Genomic DNA, 19,046 nt, shown 5'->3' on the forward strand with positions numbered 1-19,046 from the left:
ATAAATCCATGTCAGAGAAAGTCAGACAGCCATAAACATTTCAAACAGAATTTAATAGGGCTACTTGGTTATTAGTGCAATGTATGCCATTTGATGCCATTCTTCTCTCCACAACAAACTATTTGTTGCATTTTCATGGTCAAACAAGAAAAAAAAAATCAGGGTTTGTTCACTTTTCACAAAGTAAAATTCAAGCATTTTCAAACATTTTCAAGGTAAGTTTTCTAACTTTTCCAGCACCAGGTTCTTGATAGGTTTTCTGACATTGGGGAAATAGTTAGACATCAGCGAAGATTCAGTCATCGAAATCTTCACAGCCTCTCAAATTAAATCCCAAACAGGTCAATCATGAATAATTTATCAATGATGACTTTATGTATTTCAAACATTTAGTCATCATTGACATTATGATGCAAAGGAAAATCTCTGACTGCTGTCAGAAAAAGCCACTTACTTTCAAGTAGGCCTGTTGGTTCTGGAAAGCTGCAGATTGTCAGTAGATCGACTCTTCCTGGAAACGCTGTGCAGCGAGCAGCTCAGGCGGCGGGGAGACCGGAGACCCGTCATCTTCCCTCAACAGCAGCGTCTTTGCCTTTATGCTGCCAGTGTTCTGGATATCTCTGCTACCTACCAATATGGCCCACGTTGAGGGAAAGCTCGCATCGATGTTACCTCACAGGTTGCTTGCTCAGCAGATTTCTTATCAATTACGGTAAGCTTAATTAATGTCATGACTGGCTTTCCTTAAGCTGCTGTGTTACTTCTTATTTTAAGTTTACATGATAGGCAGGATAGGATGTATAATTATATCAATTGTACGATATTTATCAAATTTTTTCCACCTTCGGAAGGTGTCGATTTTTCATCCGCATGTAGTGATACGTTAAACCACAAGGGTCCATATACCGTCCTTTTAACATGTCTGGTTGGTGACAGCGTAGCAGCAAGACTCCCCCAGTCTCACTTGCTTAAAGTGCACAATATAAACTACACACCAGTTTTTAAATTGTGTTAAGAGACCAAGTAAAACCGGAGTCAGGCTCAAATAGGAAACCATATCTTTCCGAATGTCAGGAATGTCACATTCCCAGCTTTTCTGGGAATGTGAAAGGGAATGAGCTTCCAAACATAAAAAACGAAATGCAACATTAGATTCCTTTGTTTTTGGAAATCTCAAATCTTCAATAAATAACGATGGGCTGTATGCTGTTGCTCAGAAACAAAATAAATTAACAGTGAAAGAGAAGCGGAGCAGAGCAGCGGCAAAAGCAGTGAGAATAAAGGAAGATTGTGAAATAAATGCAAAGTTTGGATATCAGAGCCACTAGTGGCATCCACTTCATAATTAGTTTTTAGCTTAGTGGTTTCTGTTCTGCATGTAAAGAACTATGTGAAGAATGAACAGGCAGTGATGAAGAGGGGAAACCCGCAGCGTGGGCGCCCTGAGGCTTGCCATGACGACGATGGCGTATCGATCGTTCTTATTAGCAACTGACAGAGTATCAGATCGAGAGAACGATGAGAGCCTGGCTGTCTGAGGCAGCTACTCAGAGACACCAGCAGGGGAAGGCGGCGCTGCAGCTGCAAGGAGTGGATCAGTTCGGGGTGATGCGGAGCCGCTCCCCCAGCAGCTGGTAGTAAACAGCCTACAGTCACGGCTAACTCCAGGATCAAGGTAGGAAAGCCTTTTCCCTGGAGTCCAAAAGATCTTTTTTACTCCAAACGCAGTATGTCCAAAAGAAGAACATAAGTCCATCACTTGCATATGGAGAGTCTAGAGGCTGAGAATCTCCCCACTCAGCTTCTGATCACTGTGGAAACTTTGACTTTTATATCAAATCCATATGAATTTAATGGCTGAAACTCATTTTCTCACTGAATCTTTGATTCATATTGAACAGTTGTAGACTGTTAGACTCTGTCCAATCAGAGTCGGGTGTTGTGTAGTTGGTGCTTTTAATCAGTTTTCAGTTCATTAAATCCAAGTTCATGGAACACAAAATGTTACTAAAATCACTCTGTCCTTCTAAAATCAGAAATCGTAAAAGGGCATCGAATTGTGCAGTTTGCCAAATATCGTGATCCATATCGTACCGTGATCAGGATGTCGTGTATCGTATTGTCAGATTATTGCATTGCTGCACCCCTAATAAGAGCCTTGTAAATACATTTAGAAATGGTTTAGTTTGCCGTCTATGTTGTTACCATATTGTATACTATAAACAAGAGTCATTGCTCGGCCCTGACCACGAGTCAGGACAGATATCTTGTTTTATCCCTAAACTGTAAAATGTTTTAGTTTAAAAATGCTTTTTTAAATTAAACCATGCTAAATAGATGTTGATGAGAATATTACATGTGGTTGAAACTGTTCATGTCTATGATTTAATATTAGTACATTAATATTAGCATCTTAAAAAGTATACCCTTTGATTTCAGGTGCACAGTGACCCCTGCAGTTTGGTGGAGACATTTTGACTGCGCTACATTTGATAAAGACTGCCATACAATGTATTAATGTGCAGAAAAGTTCGCATGGATCTGTATTTGTAGATTTTTGCATTTAGTTTCAATAAAAACTTGTTTCCCCTGTTTGAAACGATTTCATTCTTACAAAGACTTATGTTTAAAATTTGGTAGGATATTACAATGTTAAGACATGAACTGCTATACCTTTGTATTTTAAAAAAGGCAGGATATTCTGATTAAATAATTTAGTGCAACACCATGTACAAAGGTAGCATTTTCTAAAGGGGGAATTTCGTAGATAAAGGTGCAACCGACCAAAATGAAACGGCCGAGTTATCCTGAAGAAGGGTTGCGGTGCATCGACATGTGCTCTCCCCGTATTTTATAAAGATTTTCAAATGACGGAATCTGGTATTGTAAACTGTGTGCACTTACCCGGTTGGATATCAAAATGTGCTACCAGTTGTAGTTTAAGAAGGTAAGATAGGTCAGCAAACAAAGGCTTCACATTTAACTTAAGGTTTGGTTGTTTTGCTTAATTTTAAAGGAATGTGTGAGTCTGTGAGAGTTGATCAGCAGGTGTATTGCAGGGGAATTAAGTGAAAGTTATGTGTATTAGATGATACACATAAGGATGAGCTATTGAAAAAAGCTAACATTTATTGGTCTTTATTGCTACATAATCTGGTTTCTAATTTGGTGAGGCTTCAATTGTGATTTAAATGAACTCAGTGTCAGCAGTTCTACAGTTTTCTTGAAGTTTGTTCCAGATTTGAGGAGAGTAAAACTGAATGAAACAGAAATATCTCTGTTTCATTCAGACATACTTCTGAAACAGTTAATAAAAATATTGCTCTATGATGTTTTGAAGTTCACAGCTAACTATTCCAGTGTTGATCTCAGTGAAAGAAGTCAGAAATAAGACTAAGATGAAAAAAGCTTTCTCTCAGTGAAATAAGTCAAAAATGCACCACTGTGAAAATTTCTGCAAATTCATGAAAGTTCAGCTTCATAATCTTTGAAACAACATAGAAGTACTGAGAAGCAGTAAATGTTAGTGTTTTGAACAATTCCACTGTTGATCTCAGCTTTACATGGAACTTATTGATGGAAGATGAAACCATGTCACATGCTTGAGGTTTTGCAGGATGTTTGCAATTAGGAAGACACTCATAGCATTTGTATTAATATGCATTTATTTATTTAGATAATGTTTAAAGTACTGGATAAAATACAGAAAGAAAAGATTTACATTTGAAAGGATAAAAACCAATGCAATGAATTTGTATCATGATTTGAATGTTTTTTACAAGTTTTTCCCTAATTTCCATGAACAAATTATGTAAAGATTTGAATGATTCTTCTGAGACAGATTAATTTCATGACGCTTATAAAGACATCAAAAAGGTGAGATGAAGTATTTTTGTGCATGTGAGTAAATAAGAGCTAATGGTGACAATAGCATTGCCTGAGTTATTGCAGCAGTGGGGCTCTCAGGCTGCTTGTAGGATTATTTGTAGAGCAGTGTGAGCAGAGCGGTCAGGAAGCAGAGGCTGGTGATTTTGTGAACTCCAGGACACCATTAGTGGCTGCAGCTGTAAATCAAACAAACACAGTCCGTTTACAACATTCCTGATTTAAACTCTACAGCTGAATCTTTAGAAATGATTTAAGGTAAGTAAAGTATGCTCACGTTGGGATGATATTGCTGTACTGGCTGGGGTTGTACTTGAACTGTTTGTGTTTCCTAAAACAAAGAATGAAGCTTGTTAGAGGCGCCCCCTAGTGGCTGTAAACAGTAAAACTACAACAGAAGACCTTTGACACCACGTTACTGCAGACACTTAAATGAAACAAGATGAATCATTAGAATTGTTATTTAATCACATGAGATCTGTGAGATGTCTAATTTGTCCTTTAGCTCACAGAGCTCCAACAGTTACAAATGAAAACTGTTCAGTACAGAAAACACAGATGATGGCAAAATATTTTTTTCATTTTAAGCAACAGTTTAGCTGAATTTCAGATTGAAACACAGCATCACCCACACCGTTTCTGATTCCAACCTGGACCACTTTCAAAGAGAAAGGTGATAGTTTTACCCTGTGGCTCGGTGCTGTTTGTAGCGGTTGGTACTGTGGAGTCGGCCCTAGTGGTGGTTAGATTCAAACCGAGTGTGTCCAGGTCAGACTGTCGCTGTAGGTTCACCCAGGTCTGGACCACAGTATCATTCTCAAACAGCTTGAGATCTCGGGTTTTCACCCATCAGACCTTTCACGTTGGCCACAGTCAGATACTGTGTTGGAAAAAAACAAACACAGGAAGATTTATGTGAGGATCTTTCCTTTTCAGGACCACACAGTTACTGTAAGTAAATGCACTAAGCTGAGGCTGGTTTTGCAGCTTTGGCCACTAAAATGACTTTCCATCCACTGGTACCTCTCACACAGACACTTTTCTGGTATGGTTTGTTTCACATGTGAACTTACAGTTATCACGTTGATATCCAGACTCCTGAAAGTGTTGACATCCATGCTGATGTTCTGACTTGATAATGCTGCAATATCTGCTTGAGGTGCTCCACCTACCGACCAGAAATAGGAAGGCTAAATTACTGAAGGGTCTTTACTTGTATACTTAGGCAGTTACCAGGCATGCTCACCTAGATAGCCTTTAACCAGGTTAAAAAAGTTAATGGGATTATCACGATGGACACTGAAGGAGGTGTTGCTGATCTCATAGAGGACTCTCTTCTGCTCAGTTGAACATGATGCCACATCTAGATGCTTGGCATTTCTGACAACAGATAAAGAGGCATTCAGTGTTACTTTCACGCCCACAGTGGATATATTTGTTATATCCATGCTGACACCAACCTGATACTGTCTGCTGTGATGGTCTGTAACGTGCTGGCGTCCAGTGAGCACAGGTTGGAGTCAATAATGTTCAGTTCACTGCGGCCCAGTGAATTTCCAGAGGTATTCAGGTACTTGGTGATGATTGCTTTGCTCTATATGTAGCATAAAGTAAAACTCATCAAGTTACCCAATTCCAGTCAAATGAGAGTTTTGCTGTACCTGTGCCGTCTGCCATGTTCCATCTTCAGGTTTCATCAGAGCTGCCAAGGTATCCAGTTCAGTGACGTTCCACTTAGAGATGTCATCAAGTGTTGCTGTGCGAGAGACTGAAGCAAGCATCCGTACTTCCTGATCAGGAACTCCAGATGGGAATGCCTGGAAGGAGATTATGAAATTATAAGAGCAAAGTGTTGAATATGAAGTCAAATCTTAATGCATGAAAATAATATGATGCTCATTAATTTGTCTCAGGCTGATGAAATGCCTGCCATCTCATGATGGCCACTGGGTCTGTTGGTCATAAAGCACATAGCGCTTTTTGACCAAACTAGCACAAGTTACCTGGTTGAGCTTCTTCAGAAGGATTTTCTGGAAGTCATCATCATCCACTTTCTGGCAGATAGTGTAGAGGTTGTCTTTTAGAACGGGAACGTCCAGGCAGAGGTCGAACTGCGTCACGTCGTAGCCAAAGGGGAAAGACGGGTCGCTAACAGTCACCTGGGTGATGTTGCCCTCAGAGCATCCTTGTAAAAGTTGGAGAAAAAGAGTTGGGGTTTAGTTTGCAACTAATTTATTCCACTTAAATAACTTAATCTTAAATCATTTAGGAAATCTTGCAGTCTTGTCTTCAGTAGCTGCTTTTACCTGCTCCTCGTTTTGCTACTGTAGGCCTGAGCTCTGAAAACAGGTTCTTGAGCTTCATCTTCTGAGTTTTTTGTTTCCTTAGGTCAGGCATGAAACCCTTAAGGAATCTTTTCTGTGTTGCCTGACAAAGTATCAATAAAATGACAGTTAGTTCTTTCATGAAAGACAAATGAGTTGTTAGATGAATTTATGTCATCATCATCTTAATCTCATCAGACTTACAGCTGGGAAATTTGTCCAGATTTTTCTTGTTAAATACAAAGGAAGTGTTCCCAGCCCCTCCAGCGTCTGTTGGTCCCAGCTGTTTACAGCTCTGAAAAAAAGTTTGTTCAAATATGAGACATCTAAAAAATATTGAAATATACATCAGTCATCATTCAGACAACAAGCAACTGACTAATTGTTGCCTGGTGAGTTGCTGTGATATCCATCCTGGTCAGCCTGGACGTTAGATGTAAATAAAGAGCCCACTTTATCTCAACTTGTATTAAAATGTCGGACAACAGAAGTCGAATCATTTTTCCCTGCAGACTAAATGACTGGATTAATTTCTTTAGTACCCGTATTGTGTTTTCCCAGACAGCAGCAGTGTTTCCATAGCAGCCACTTGGCTGGCAGAGAGGTCTTTGCAGGCTTTGAGTTTTTCCAGGATGAGAGGATCTGAGTTCTCAATGTCGGATCTATCCAGAGTGCAGACCATGTTCCCCAGGACCTCCACATTGTCTCTGCTCAGGCTGAGGCCACTGATCCCCTGAAACAGGGAAAAACATTCAAATCAGTGAAAACGTTTCATCACTCTACTGTAGAAGATTAATTTGAGGCACATGTGTAATGTGTGCTCTGACGCATGCTGCAGGTAGGCTCTCTGTATATTGTCTGTTTTGTTGGATCTCACCAAGCAGTCTCTAGCTTCCCTCAACTTCTGTGGGCCCTTGTTCAAGGTGCTGGAGGCCACAGAGAAGTCTGCTGCACCCAGGGCAGAGAAGTAGGACCTGCAGTTTGCTTTCTGGACATTTTTGGAGCTGTTGGTGGAGATTGTTGTAAAAAAATAAATCAATAAAAAGGATCAGACAACTTTTCCAAACAACTGGCACAATAGTTACAATAATTAGGTGCAGAGGGACTCACTCCAAGTAGAGAAGCATGTCTGAAGGGTAATCAGTGAAGTTCTGAGAGAGGTCGTCACGGATTAGGTTGTGCATGCAGGTCAGCTGGAGGTCACAATGTGAGTACAAGGATGGAAAACTGGTTCTTATAACTGCAGCTTATGTTTCATTTCAAATCTTGCCACTCGATAAATTGTAACCCGAAACTCTATTTAAATCTTGATCTAGAGGCAGCAGAACTTACCTGAGGTTCCTTCAGGTCCACCTTGGCTCTGCCTTTCCTCGGCCTGCAGGCACGAATCATCTGCTTGATTTTGGCTTTAGACATTTTCTGAACTGTGCCGCATGTGAAGCCTTGCAGCACAGATGGAGAAAGCCTGCAGAGAGAAGTCAGAAAAGCATAGAGTTTAATGCATAGAAAGGTGGAATTCTCATGATAAATAGCTGCAGGTTTTGGTTACTTACTGCTCGATGTCGAAGCCTGATTCACCCAATGTCCAAATAAACATGGCGGACTGTAAAGAGTAATACAGGAGTCTTTATTCAAGATGTTAACGTATGTGAGAAATATTATTTTCTAAACAGGGCAGGTGATCTCTGGCACGTTTATTAAAATATCTCTCACAGCATCAAGTTTTTATCCACCTAAAACCAGAACAAATCACTGACCTGATCTGGAGTCCACATCTTTTTGTTAATCACGCTGATGTTGACTGTGCTCTCAGAAAACACCAGCAGTGATGATGGGATCTCATTTGCAAGGGCATCAGGGACATTCTCCACCAATTTAACTGGATTTGCATCCACAGAAATGATCTGACAAGTAGGTCAGTAGATGTCATTGTTATTTGTCTGATACTTTCAATATTACTGAATTAAAGGCAAGTTGTTTTGTACCTTTCTGACAAAAGTCTCTTGGACAACCTTTGAGGCTTCCAGCATGTTGGAAACGACGTTGGGCCTCTTGGAGGCGCTGAGTATTTCAGAAGCTGAGATCTTTTGAATTGACTCTGACTGAAGTCCAACAACAAGAGTTCCCAGGGACTCCAGAGAGGCTGCGCTGTTGACCTGTCAGTTACATTGTTGTCCATTAAAACCATGAAAACCATGTTCTGGTAACGAGGAACTAATGAGCATTTAGAATGGATCATTTATTTAGATAAATACCGGTTAGCATTTATGCAGCCAATCATTGAACATCTGAAGTGTTTCAAGAAAGCTGAAGAAATCAGCAAAACGTACCTGAAATCCTGAGGAGGTGATGGACTGGATGATAGTGGTGGCCCGGTCCTGGCCCCAGTTTTTCACAGAGCCCAGGGTGGTCAAAGAGGAAACCAGCACTGAAGAGGACACTGTAAGAATCTGATCTTTGGTCAGTGCTGAAGCGGCGCTGCCAAGTTCTTCAAAGGTTTCCTTTGTGAAGGTCTTGATGGTGGATGTCAGAGCTGCAGATATCTGTTGAATAGAATATTGCAGATGCATTATTTTCGTTTAACTTTGAAAAGTCTTTCTCCGTCACTGTCTTTAGCAGAGCAATCAATCATATAATAAATGACAAAGTCTTTGTTATATAGCTATTGTAATGTTTTAAACTCATTAAAATGTCATGTGAGTGAAGCGTGTGTGTCTAGTGAAGGACATTAAGATGATATTTGCTGTGAATCACTGCTGAACAAATTGGATTTAATTTGAGGTGGAAAAACATCATTGAAACAAACAATATTTCTGTGTAGGAACTTCAAGATCTGGTACCTCAGGATTTTCTGTTCCATTACAGAATGTCTTCAGTTTTTCCAAGATGACCATCGTCTCAGATTCGGTGAGAGAGAAAAATACTGAGCTTGGGATGTCAGAGGAACATAATAAAGATCCTGGAAGCCTGAATGAGAGGTGGAGTTTTATTCAACCGAGTGCAAGGATCAGTGAGCACATACCAACATGGAGACTTGATCTGATTAAGTGCCGTACATTTTCTAGCTCGCGTGATAAAAACTTACTTGAATAGACTGAAGTTGGGGTTGAATGCATAGAGCTGGGTGATGTAGTAGCCTGTTACGTATTTAGAGATTGCTGTGTTGTTGAAGAGTTCCAGATTAGAGTAATCCTCCAGGAATATCTCTAGCTTTAAATGTATAAACATCAAGAAATACATGTAAACAGGAATAAAACAGGACTACAATTTTCAGTATGGTTCACTTTGCACAAGTAAACTTTTTAAAAATCTTTTTATTTTCAACACATAAACATGTCCACCCTTGTCACATTTCACATCTTATTTACGCAGACCATTTTAGACATTTACACCAAGCAAACAGGCTGTTAATTCCAGCTCTGCTAAAAGTTATCCAGGGATTAATGATGGAGTCCAGCAGGGATACATTTCCTTCAAACAGATGTTAGCCCCATTAAGAGAAACCTATATTCCTTACCAGCATGGATATGTAAGTCACAGTAATTTCAGTGCACAACAATATCAATACAAAATAAATTCAAAAGGTACAGAAGCAAAAAAATAAATAGAGGTGTCAAGGTTGCAATATGAATTTAGTTATAAGTCTCCACTTTGTTTCTTAGGTCTCCATCTTAAGTTGTAGTCTTGATGTTGTTTTTTTCCATAATATATACTTTTCTAATTCCATCTCTCCTCTGTAATACTGGGAGGTTGTGGCTTTAACCAATCATATATTATAAACTTCTTTGCAAATAGAAGCAAAACTTTGATAAACTATTTATTGTCTGAGGGGATTATTCCTAAAATATATACAGATGTATCCAGATCTAAATAAATGCCTAGAATATATTTTACAAGTAAACATTTGAATTGGTGAGTTCTAAAGTACACACAAACTGATCCAGTCCCAAACAAACATGCAGCATTTCTTTCATCTCCCTGTATCTGAGCTCTCTTATGCTTCTGTGGAGTGGAAGAGGGATGATGCATCAAGGATGGCAGCTCACAGCTCATCTGCGATCCCACAGATGAGCCTTCCCTGATTCCAGCTCTGACAGATTTACTTTTAAACTCTGGCTTTTAGTACCAACTCAACACACTATTACAGCTTTAATTGTGCTGAATGTAATACTTTATTTCTACCACTGTGTCATTCTATTTTTAAACTTAAAACTCTTGGTGATTTTATACCTTGTGTGGAACTTTGATAAAAATGATTTTAAATGTGCTGCAAATGTTGACTTTGGTTGTTCTGATTAGAAATTTTCCAAGTTCACTCAAACAATTGAAATCATAACCGATAAACAGCAGGCCTCGATTTGGTTTTTATTGTGTTAAAAATGTAATAAGTCTGTTAGGACAAATACCTGAGAGGTGGAGATAAAGCTGGTGAGATCATCCAAAGTGATAAACGTAACAAAGCTGCCAATGTTGCTGACAAACCAGGAGGTAGAACTCAGCTCTGGATTGCTGCGATCATAGCATCTGGCTCCAGGGCCTGCGGACAAAGAGAGACTCTGCAATGTATATTTCTTCCTGCCTAAATCATTTGCATAGTTTGCTTTAAAACTTTTCATACCCCTTCAACAAAAACTGAATGTATTTTACTGGGATTTTTGTTATGAACCAATGGTTTCCAAACTGCAATCAAAGTTCCACTGGGTGGTACAAATTTGCTGATGTAGCTGACAAACAACCCTGATAATCTGGTTTTTGGACATGTGGTTTGACATGTCGTTCCAAGAAAAACTAGTCCTCCGTGGCAACTTTGCAACTTACGGCTGTGAAATGGTGGCGGGAGAAGATGACAGATTCTTTACTTTGGCATCTAATGGTTTGGCTCTTCTGCAACAGACTTGTTGCTTTACATCCTGCTTATGGCTCCTACTAGCACATCAAAGGCCAGTTCTCTACAACCATAACTATGCGGATGACATAGTTATGGTGTGGATGACATCGTAATGCTCTACATTACGATGTCACCTGGTGACTCTGAACCCATCCAAACACTAAATAAATGTTGAGAACAGATAAATGTGTGGATGTGCCAAAACTTTCTCCAGCTGAACAAAAACAAAACTGAAGTCATTATTTTTGGACCTAAAGAGGAATGATCTAGAGCTATAGATCTAGAGTTATAGATCTAGAGCTATAGAACTAGAGTCAATGCACAGCTTCAGTTATTACAACTAAAAACTAGCGATCAGCCCGAAACCTGGGAGTAGTGATGAACTCTGACCTGAACCTTGCGAGCCACATAAAGACAGTTACAAAGTCGGCCTTCTATCACCTGAAGAACATCTCCAGGATTAGAGGACTAATGTCTCAGCCAGATCTAGAGAAACTCATTCATGCGTTTATCTTTAGTCACATTGATTATTGTAACAGCGTCTTCACAGGCCTGTCCAACAAATCAATCCTCCAGCTGCAGCTGATCCAGAAGCTGCTGCTCCTGTTCTCACTAAAACCAGGAAGATAGAGACATAACAGCAGTTTTTAAAGTCCCTCCACTGGCTCCCTGTAGCTCAAAGAATAGATTTTAAAATACTGTTGTTAGTTTATAAATTACTGAACGGTTTAGCACCACAATACATCAAAGATCTGCTGTTGTTGTATCAACCTTCCAGACTCTCAGGTTCTGGTTCTGGTTCTGGTTCTGCATCCCCAGAACCAGAACCAAGAGAGGAGAAGCAGCTTTCAGCATCTATGCACCAAAAATCTGGAACAAACTTCCAGAAAACTGTAAAACAGCAGAAACCCTGACTTCCTTTAAATCTCAACTAAAACACATTCTGTTTAGAATTGTTTTTGAAATGTAATATGTAACAATGTATTGTCTATTATTTGACTTTGTGTTTTTGTGTTCATGATGTAAAGCACTTTGAAATGCCTTGTTGCTGAAATGTGCTATACAAATAAAATTTGATTTGATTTGATTTGTCCTTCCCTGGGTGAGCTCATTTCAGGAAAAAAAAGAGACTATTTTAGGACCTGCTTTCCCTCTTATTCTGTGTTAAGGTATGGAGCTGTGCTCCTATCTTTCGTCCAACTGCCCCCCTCATCTGTGTGTTCATGCTTTTCTCCGTCCATCTCCTACCCTGAATGACATAGCAATGACCTCGAATTTGCCCCAAAATTAGTTTAACTTCATGTGGCAACCTCCAAAGAAAGACTGGTGCCGATACAGTGGGGCGTCAGATGAAAGGGACTTTACTCCCTTGATCCAACACCTCATGTTTGTTACGGATCTGCTGGATTTATATTCAGAATAAATTATACTTTGGTGGACTCAGTTCTTGCTTAATAAATAGAAGACTTCTTAAAACCCCTTAACTCTCAGCTCCGGAAAATACAATAGAAAAACAGAACACGGGTATTCCATCGTATGTTAAAGTGCTGAGTTTTTCTTTTTGTTAGTCTTAATTTTGAGAGTCAGCATATAGGGAGCCAAATGCAAACACACTTCACCCTTATTTAAAAAACAAAAGTAAACCACGCGTCAATGTTTCTCAACTTTAGAATTATGCACTCCTTTGTATTGATCTGTCCCAAAACATCAGAAAAAAACCTACACAGAAATTTGTTATACTATGACAAATGATTGTTTATATCCCAGGTAGTAATGTGAGTTAAAGGAAACAGAATAGAAGTGTCCTTTATTGTCCAACAGTGTGAAAATTCAGGAATAACAATAATTGTTTATGAATCATACCAGCTCTCAGGAAGCTCCTGATGGTGGTGTACACATCTTCCGGTCCAAACTCAGAACTGGTGTATGTGAAGATTTTTCCCATAAAAAACACTCTATTGTACAGAAAACAACAAAGTTGGGTTCATGATAGGGTTTTAGGTATGTTTTTGTTATTGTGATACATAAACCTACAGTTTCTGGAAGGAGAGACATGAGGCGTTCTGCACTTTGTTGAAGCTGATGAGATCCTTGGTGAGGAACTTCAGATAGTTCCTCAAACGTACGTTAAACCACAGATCAACCTCAGATCTTCTGTTGCTGCTCAGAGCCAAAGGCCAAACACAGGGAAGGATGATCCTCCTCACATCATCTGGGACGTCCTCCTGCAGGTGTTGTACAGAAATATCAAACAGTGAGGAGAACACAGCCTGATTCACCCATAGATGTTGCTATGCATTTAAATTTGAGATGGGGACATACGTTTTCTAGGAAGGAAGGAGTGTTGTTGTAGTTGCTGAAGATGATGCAGATGCCTGAACTGTTATTGATTGTGCCAGGCTGATTGAGGAGCTGACTCAGCTCTGAGGTGCTGATGGTATTTAGGAGCTGGAAACAGAAGAAGATACTTTCTAAGTTCATTTAGCTAGATTACAGGAATGAGTCCATTTTTTGATTCCTCATATTGATGTATAAACAGAATTGCTCCAAAAATCTCCTTTCTATCCATTCCCTTTTATCTGTGTATGGATGTTCTGTACCTCTGATTTGTGTGTTGCTGGAAGAAGAGAGATGAATGATGGGACATCAGGAAAGCCAAAGCTGAGGAAGTTGTTCTTCAGGAACATGTAAAAGCTTCCACCACTGAAACACTTTAGTGGCGTTTGATCTGTGTTGCAAAGTAAAGCATCTTATTCTGGGTACAAATAAGACAGACATCAGTGGACAGAAAAGACTTTTCAGTTTTATTTCTGTTGTGGTTGCTTTGGGGCATTTTTTGGAATTCAGCTGAAATGAAACAACTAAATACGGGTACTAAAGATTGACTTTCATCAATCTCACCCAGTTGTTTCTTATAAAGCAGCTATCCCAGGTTTGCATCCCGATGTTGGCCCATTTGCTCTTTTCCCTCTCAAGACAGCAGCACCACAATAATAAACATGTCTAATCTTACACAACTGGACAGAAGTTCCAGATGTTGTTTAAGCTTGAAAAAGTGATACTTTTTAATCTACAAAAGTATTACTGCTGAAACAGCTCTTGAAAGTGTTCATTCAATTGCATTCAAAATCATTAGTACCCCCTGTGGATTTAGGCTTAAAGTTCTACTTTAATTTTACTAACATGTTTCTCCCGACTAGAAATCATTTTAAAATTTAGAAGCAATCCAGTCAGAGTCCTGACTGAAATCTGATTGAGTATCTGGGAGTAGAGCTGAAGACTAGGGTGATGATTGTGCATCATATCCTGCCTGTTGTGCATGAGATATTACTATCCTGCTGTAAAAGACAATTGTCACTTTATAACAATGAGTACAAGAATAATTATTTGAGAAAATCTGCATGTTTCATATTTTGTTATTCAGATCTTTTGAAGTTTCAATCAAACATTTTAGAGTACAAATTTCACAGTGACATCTAAACATTTTGAATAGTTTTTCCAAAACCAGAATTCCTGGAGCTGAGGCCATTGATTTATTAATTGATCTGTCTTTATTTCAAGAGATGATGCTAATAGGTATTACAAAAACCAAAAGTATATTATTGATCTAGTTTCTAGTACAAATATGTCAGTACACTAAAAAAACCCCAAAACATACAAGTAAATTTTCAACAAGAAATGGGACCTCTTTTTAAGTCAGTTCCTTAATATTGATGAAAATATATGAGCTATAAACAAAATAAAGCTGCAAGCAGCCTTGAACGGCCCTCCCAGCTCAGCGCCACTCCGACCTTGTGGTGACTGTGGGGGTTGCAACGATACTGCCAGCTACCGCAGAGGCCTCACCCAGTTCCTGCACCCATCTACTGTCTGCCTGCCTCAAGACTGTGGAGAGTTTGAAGTCTGTATGTCAAACGCTGTAGGACAAGTTTGGTAAGATACGGTGTCTATTAAAAAGAGAAAATGGAGGGTCTCATCCAAAATGGCTGACTTCCTTTTGGGTTTGGCCCATGGGCTCAACAGAGTTTGCGTGTACCAAGTTTCATAACTCTGTGATAAAGCATGGCTTAGGGCTGATACAGTGAAATACACCACAAATAAAATATGCGCTGTAGAGAAATTAGCCCACACCCACCAAAGATTGTTCTGGATTCCTGTAGGGGTTTGGATAAGGATGTATTCTGGTGAGTTTGATGAAGCTCAATTCGAAACTGTGGAATTTAGAGCCAAATTTATGGCAACGTCGCTACATGTCACTTCGCCATGCCGTCACCCCCACCTCCTCCTCTGAAACTGGTCAGGGTTGGAATCCATTTCACGCCAACATGTCTTCTGACTCTGAACAGTTTCATGTTGATTGGGTCAAAGAGATCAGATAGAGACCGTTCATAGTAGCCGATCGATCAAAATCCCTAGGAGAAGTTTGATCAAACGCGAAGGCTATAAACAGCCAAAACAGCTTGAAAATTGTAGCTTCAATCCAAAATGGTCAACTTCCTGTTTGACTTGCACGACGATATTAATTGAATTTTCTGTGCATCTTGGGGAGCTCTACACTTGTACCAATTTTCATATCTCTACGATGAAGTAGGATCATAGCAGAGGGTTTTTTGAAAGAATCATAAACACTATGATTAATAATCTGCCAATGGAATCAGACATTTTAATTTATGGGAAAATGTGTCTGGGAGATTGTTTCACTCAATTACGTTTTCATCAATATTATGGTATTATTGACTTAAAACAGGCTTCTATATCTTGCTGAAAAGTTAACTGTAAGTTAGCTTTCTTATTTTAAGTGTACTAAGATATTAGGACTAGAAACTAGACCAAAAATATTGAGTAAGATTTTGTGTTTTCACAGATAATCATTGTTTGCCATTTCAACTAAATGTTCTGAGAAATGTACTGTTTTTCAGATGTTTAGACTGATGATAAAAATGTACAAAAGCAACCAGGAAATATCAAAGAGAGAATAAGCTTTTCTTTTGTTGGAAGCATTATTTTCTACCTTGGAGGAAGAGGATCATATTTTTGTAGATCTCTGCTTTGGTTTCGTTGCTGAGTGTCATCTGCACAGTTTCAAGCACTGAAATCCTGAATGGAAATTGTCAGTTACTAATTTAAACCAATAATCAATGTCACATTATACAATGTATTGACTAAAATATGGAGCCATTTTGTAATATTTTAATATCTACTGCAATTTCATGAATGTATTGAATAGATACTTGCATCTCTTGGCTGCTGTTGCAGCTCCTATTTTTCACAATACTGAAGAGGTGAATAACCATAGTTGGAGAGAGATTGACCAGCAAAGGTCTGAGTTGCAGCCTAAGCCATAGCAGGAACTCTTCATCACTGACAGCTGACTGGGACAAATCTTTCTCCAGCACAGCCTCAAGAAAGGCCAATGTCATATTCTGTGTGTAGTTGGCAGCCTGGGTCTGTGGGGGAATTCAGTTTTAGTAGGAAAGAAAGAGGTGTGAACAAATTGGTTTAGTGAATGTCAAGATGGTACAGCCAGAGGCAATAATTTCTTAGAAAAGAGATTAAGAAACTAAATATCATACATTTAGCAAATCTTGAAATTTAGATGCTAGAAGTTTTTTTTCTTCTTGTAGATGTAGACTTTGTATAAGTTGGTATTAAAAAATAAAAAGTGTAAGATATTAAATGTGCAAGGCTGAGGTTAGAAAACCCAGAGCAAGTTGTAAATTTCTGCAAAAAACAAAACAAAAACTACACTGGTTGAAAATGTTGAATTCCCACTGAACCTGAAGCCAAAAAAATGTTTTATGTCAGACTAAGTTGAAAAAGTTTCCTGGAGAGAAGAAAGCTCATAAGTAGACCATTAAAAGTCTGTCATGTCAGAATGTCAAATTAGGCAGACACAAAAACAGAAGAGACAAAGTTATAACTTCTATTGAGGATCAAGTCCTTACCACAGTAGTAGCGCCAGCAGATAATGACAAGCCAGGACTGGTTGTGATACCAGATGTTGGTATTTCAGAGTCAATGAGGCTTTTTGTTGGTGTACCACTTGAAACATCTCCTGTTGATGTTCCAGCACTTGTTACCATGTTATTTTTTGATATCAAGGAACTTGAATCATCTGTTGTCTGTAACATTGTGATGGTTCCAGCATCATGCGTCGGCGTTTCAGTACTGTTTGAAACTTTTGCTTTTGTTGTGAAAGGAGTAGACTCAGGACTCAGGCTGGTTGTTCCAACAGTAGCCACAGAATTACCTGTTGATGTGCCAGCTCTGGTTGAAGTGTTAGTTGTCCTCCATGAGCTGCTTTCAGTTTTGATTGTTGCCGACACAGAATTGGTTGTGGTACCAGATGTTGGTATTTCAGAGTCAGTGAGGCTTTTAGTTGGTGTACCACTTGAAACATCTGCTGTTGATGTCTCAGAGGCTGTTGTGGCATCTGGTGTTGATGTTGTACTGCTTGTGCATTCAGTTAGAGGCTCTGGGGTAACAGGACTGGTTGCAGTGTTAGATAGCTCAGGTCTGGTACTGGTTAACGCTTGCTTTGTTGTTGTGGTAGCACTGATTTTCAGAGCAGTGTGAGTCTCACTTCCTGTGTCTGCAGTAACTGTTGACATCCCACTAGCAGTTGCAACTTCTGGCATCTTTTTTCCAGAACTGGTTGTAGAAGGAGCCATTCTTGTGCTAGTGGTAGTTTCAGCATCTGGAGATGTTGTCAAAGAGTCAGTTGGACCGCCTGTTGGTGACGTTGTTGCAGTGGTTGCTACATTTCTTGTTGCTGTGAGAACACGGTTTTCAGAGTCTACTGTTGTCATATCACTGGTCAAAGCATCTCCTGTTGATGTTCCAGCACTTGTTACCATGTTATTTTTGATATCAAGGAACTTGAACCATCTGTTGTCTGTAACATTGTGATGGTTCCAGCATCATGCGTCGGCGTTTCAGTACTGTTTGAAACTTTTGCTTTTGTTGTGAAAGGAGTAGACTCAGGACTCAGGCTGGTTGTTCCAACAGTAGCCACAGAATTACCTGTTGATGTGCCAGCTCTGGTTGAAGTGTTAGTTGTCCTCCATGAGCTGCTTTCAGTTTTGATTGTTGCCGACACAGAATTGGTTGTGGTACCAGATGTTGGTATTTCAGAGTCAGTGAGGCTTTTAGTTGGTGTACCACTTGAAACATCTGCTGTTGATGTCTCAGAGGCTGTTGTGGCATCTGGTGTTGATGTTGTACTGCTTGTGCCTTCAGTTAGAGGCTCTGGGGTAACAGGACTGGTTGCAGTGTTAGATAGCTCAGGTCTGGTACTGGTTAACGCTTGCTTTGTTGTTGTGGTAGCACTGATTTTCAGAGCAGTGTGAGTCTCACTTCCTGTGTCTGCAGTAACTGTTGACATCCCACTAGCAGTTGCAACTTCTGGCATCTTTTTTCCAGAACTGGTTGTAGAAGGAGCCATTCTTGTGCTAGTGGTAGTTTCAGCATCTGGAGATGTTGTCAAAGAGTCAGTTGGACCGCCTGTTGGTGACGTTGTTGCAGCGGTTGCTACATTTCTTGTTGCTGTGAGAACACGGTTTTCAGAGTCTACTGTTGTCATATCACTGGTCAAAGCATCTCCTGTTGATGTTCCAGCACTTGTTACCATGTTATTTTTGATATCAAGGAACTTGAATCATCTGTTGTCTGTAACATTGTGATGGTTCCAGCATCATGCGTCGGCGTTTCAGTACTGTTTGAAACTTTTGCTTTTGTTGTGAAAGGAGTAGACTCAGGACTCAGGCTGGTTGTTCCAACAGTAGCCACAGAATTACCTGTTGATGTGCCAGCTCTGGTTGAAGTGTTAGTTGTCCTCCATGAGCTGCTTTCAGTTTTGATTGTTGCCGACACAGAATTGGTTGTGGTACCAGATGTTGGTATTTCAGAGTCAGTGAGGCTTTTAGTTGGTGTACCACTTGAAACATCTG

General features: G+C 39.6%; 1 protein-coding gene across 1 annotated transcript; it reads right to left on the reverse strand.

The window, feature by feature from the left end:
- Nucleotides 1-3,647: 3,647 nt before the first annotated feature.
- Nucleotides 3,648-17,956, reverse strand: LOC129374848 (uncharacterized). The gene is made up of 28 exons (XM_055053507.1): nucleotides 17,043-17,956; nucleotides 16,333-16,544; nucleotides 16,109-16,194; nucleotides 13,698-13,825; nucleotides 13,420-13,545; nucleotides 13,132-13,322; nucleotides 12,961-13,052; nucleotides 10,616-10,746; nucleotides 9,295-9,419; nucleotides 9,050-9,176; nucleotides 8,540-8,752; nucleotides 8,195-8,365; nucleotides 7,967-8,113; nucleotides 7,763-7,812; nucleotides 7,542-7,674; nucleotides 7,320-7,402; nucleotides 7,087-7,213; nucleotides 6,752-6,942; nucleotides 6,414-6,504; nucleotides 6,192-6,312; nucleotides 5,889-6,070; nucleotides 5,547-5,702; nucleotides 5,346-5,479; nucleotides 5,132-5,265; nucleotides 4,959-5,053; nucleotides 4,572-4,765; nucleotides 4,163-4,216; nucleotides 3,648-4,064 (listed from the first exon to the last, which is right to left on the reverse strand). The coding sequence occupies exons 1-26, from the start codon at nucleotides 17,952-17,954 to the stop codon at nucleotides 4,703-4,705; spliced, it is 4,221 nt and encodes a 1,406-aa protein (XP_054909482.1). The 5' UTR covers nucleotides 17,955-17,956; the 3' UTR covers nucleotides 3,648-4,064; nucleotides 4,163-4,216; nucleotides 4,572-4,702.
- Nucleotides 17,957-19,046: the final 1,090 nt, after the last annotated feature.

This window comes from Poeciliopsis prolifica, unplaced genomic scaffold, assembly GCF_027474105.1.
Source record: "Poeciliopsis prolifica strain line A6 unplaced genomic scaffold, Auburn_PproV2 SCAFFOLD037, whole genome shotgun sequence".
NCBI classification, from domain to species: Eukaryota; Metazoa; Chordata; class Actinopteri; order Cyprinodontiformes; family Poeciliidae; genus Poeciliopsis; species Poeciliopsis prolifica.

Excerpts from the sequence above, each read along its gene's own strand:
- LOC129374848 (XM_055053507.1), bottom strand. The coding sequence starts at position 17,954 with ATGGTAACAAGTGCTGGAACATCAACAGGAGATGCTTTGACCAGTGAT. Across the intron at positions 7,675-7,762 it reads TCAGGCTTCGACATCGAGCA|GCTTTCTCCATCTGTGCTGC; the intron begins GTAAGTAACCAA and ends TTCTCTCTGCAG. Across the intron at positions 6,313-6,413 it reads TCTGGACAAATTTCCCAGCT|GCAACACAGAAAAGATTCCT; the intron begins GTAAGTCTGATG and ends ATACTTTGTCAG.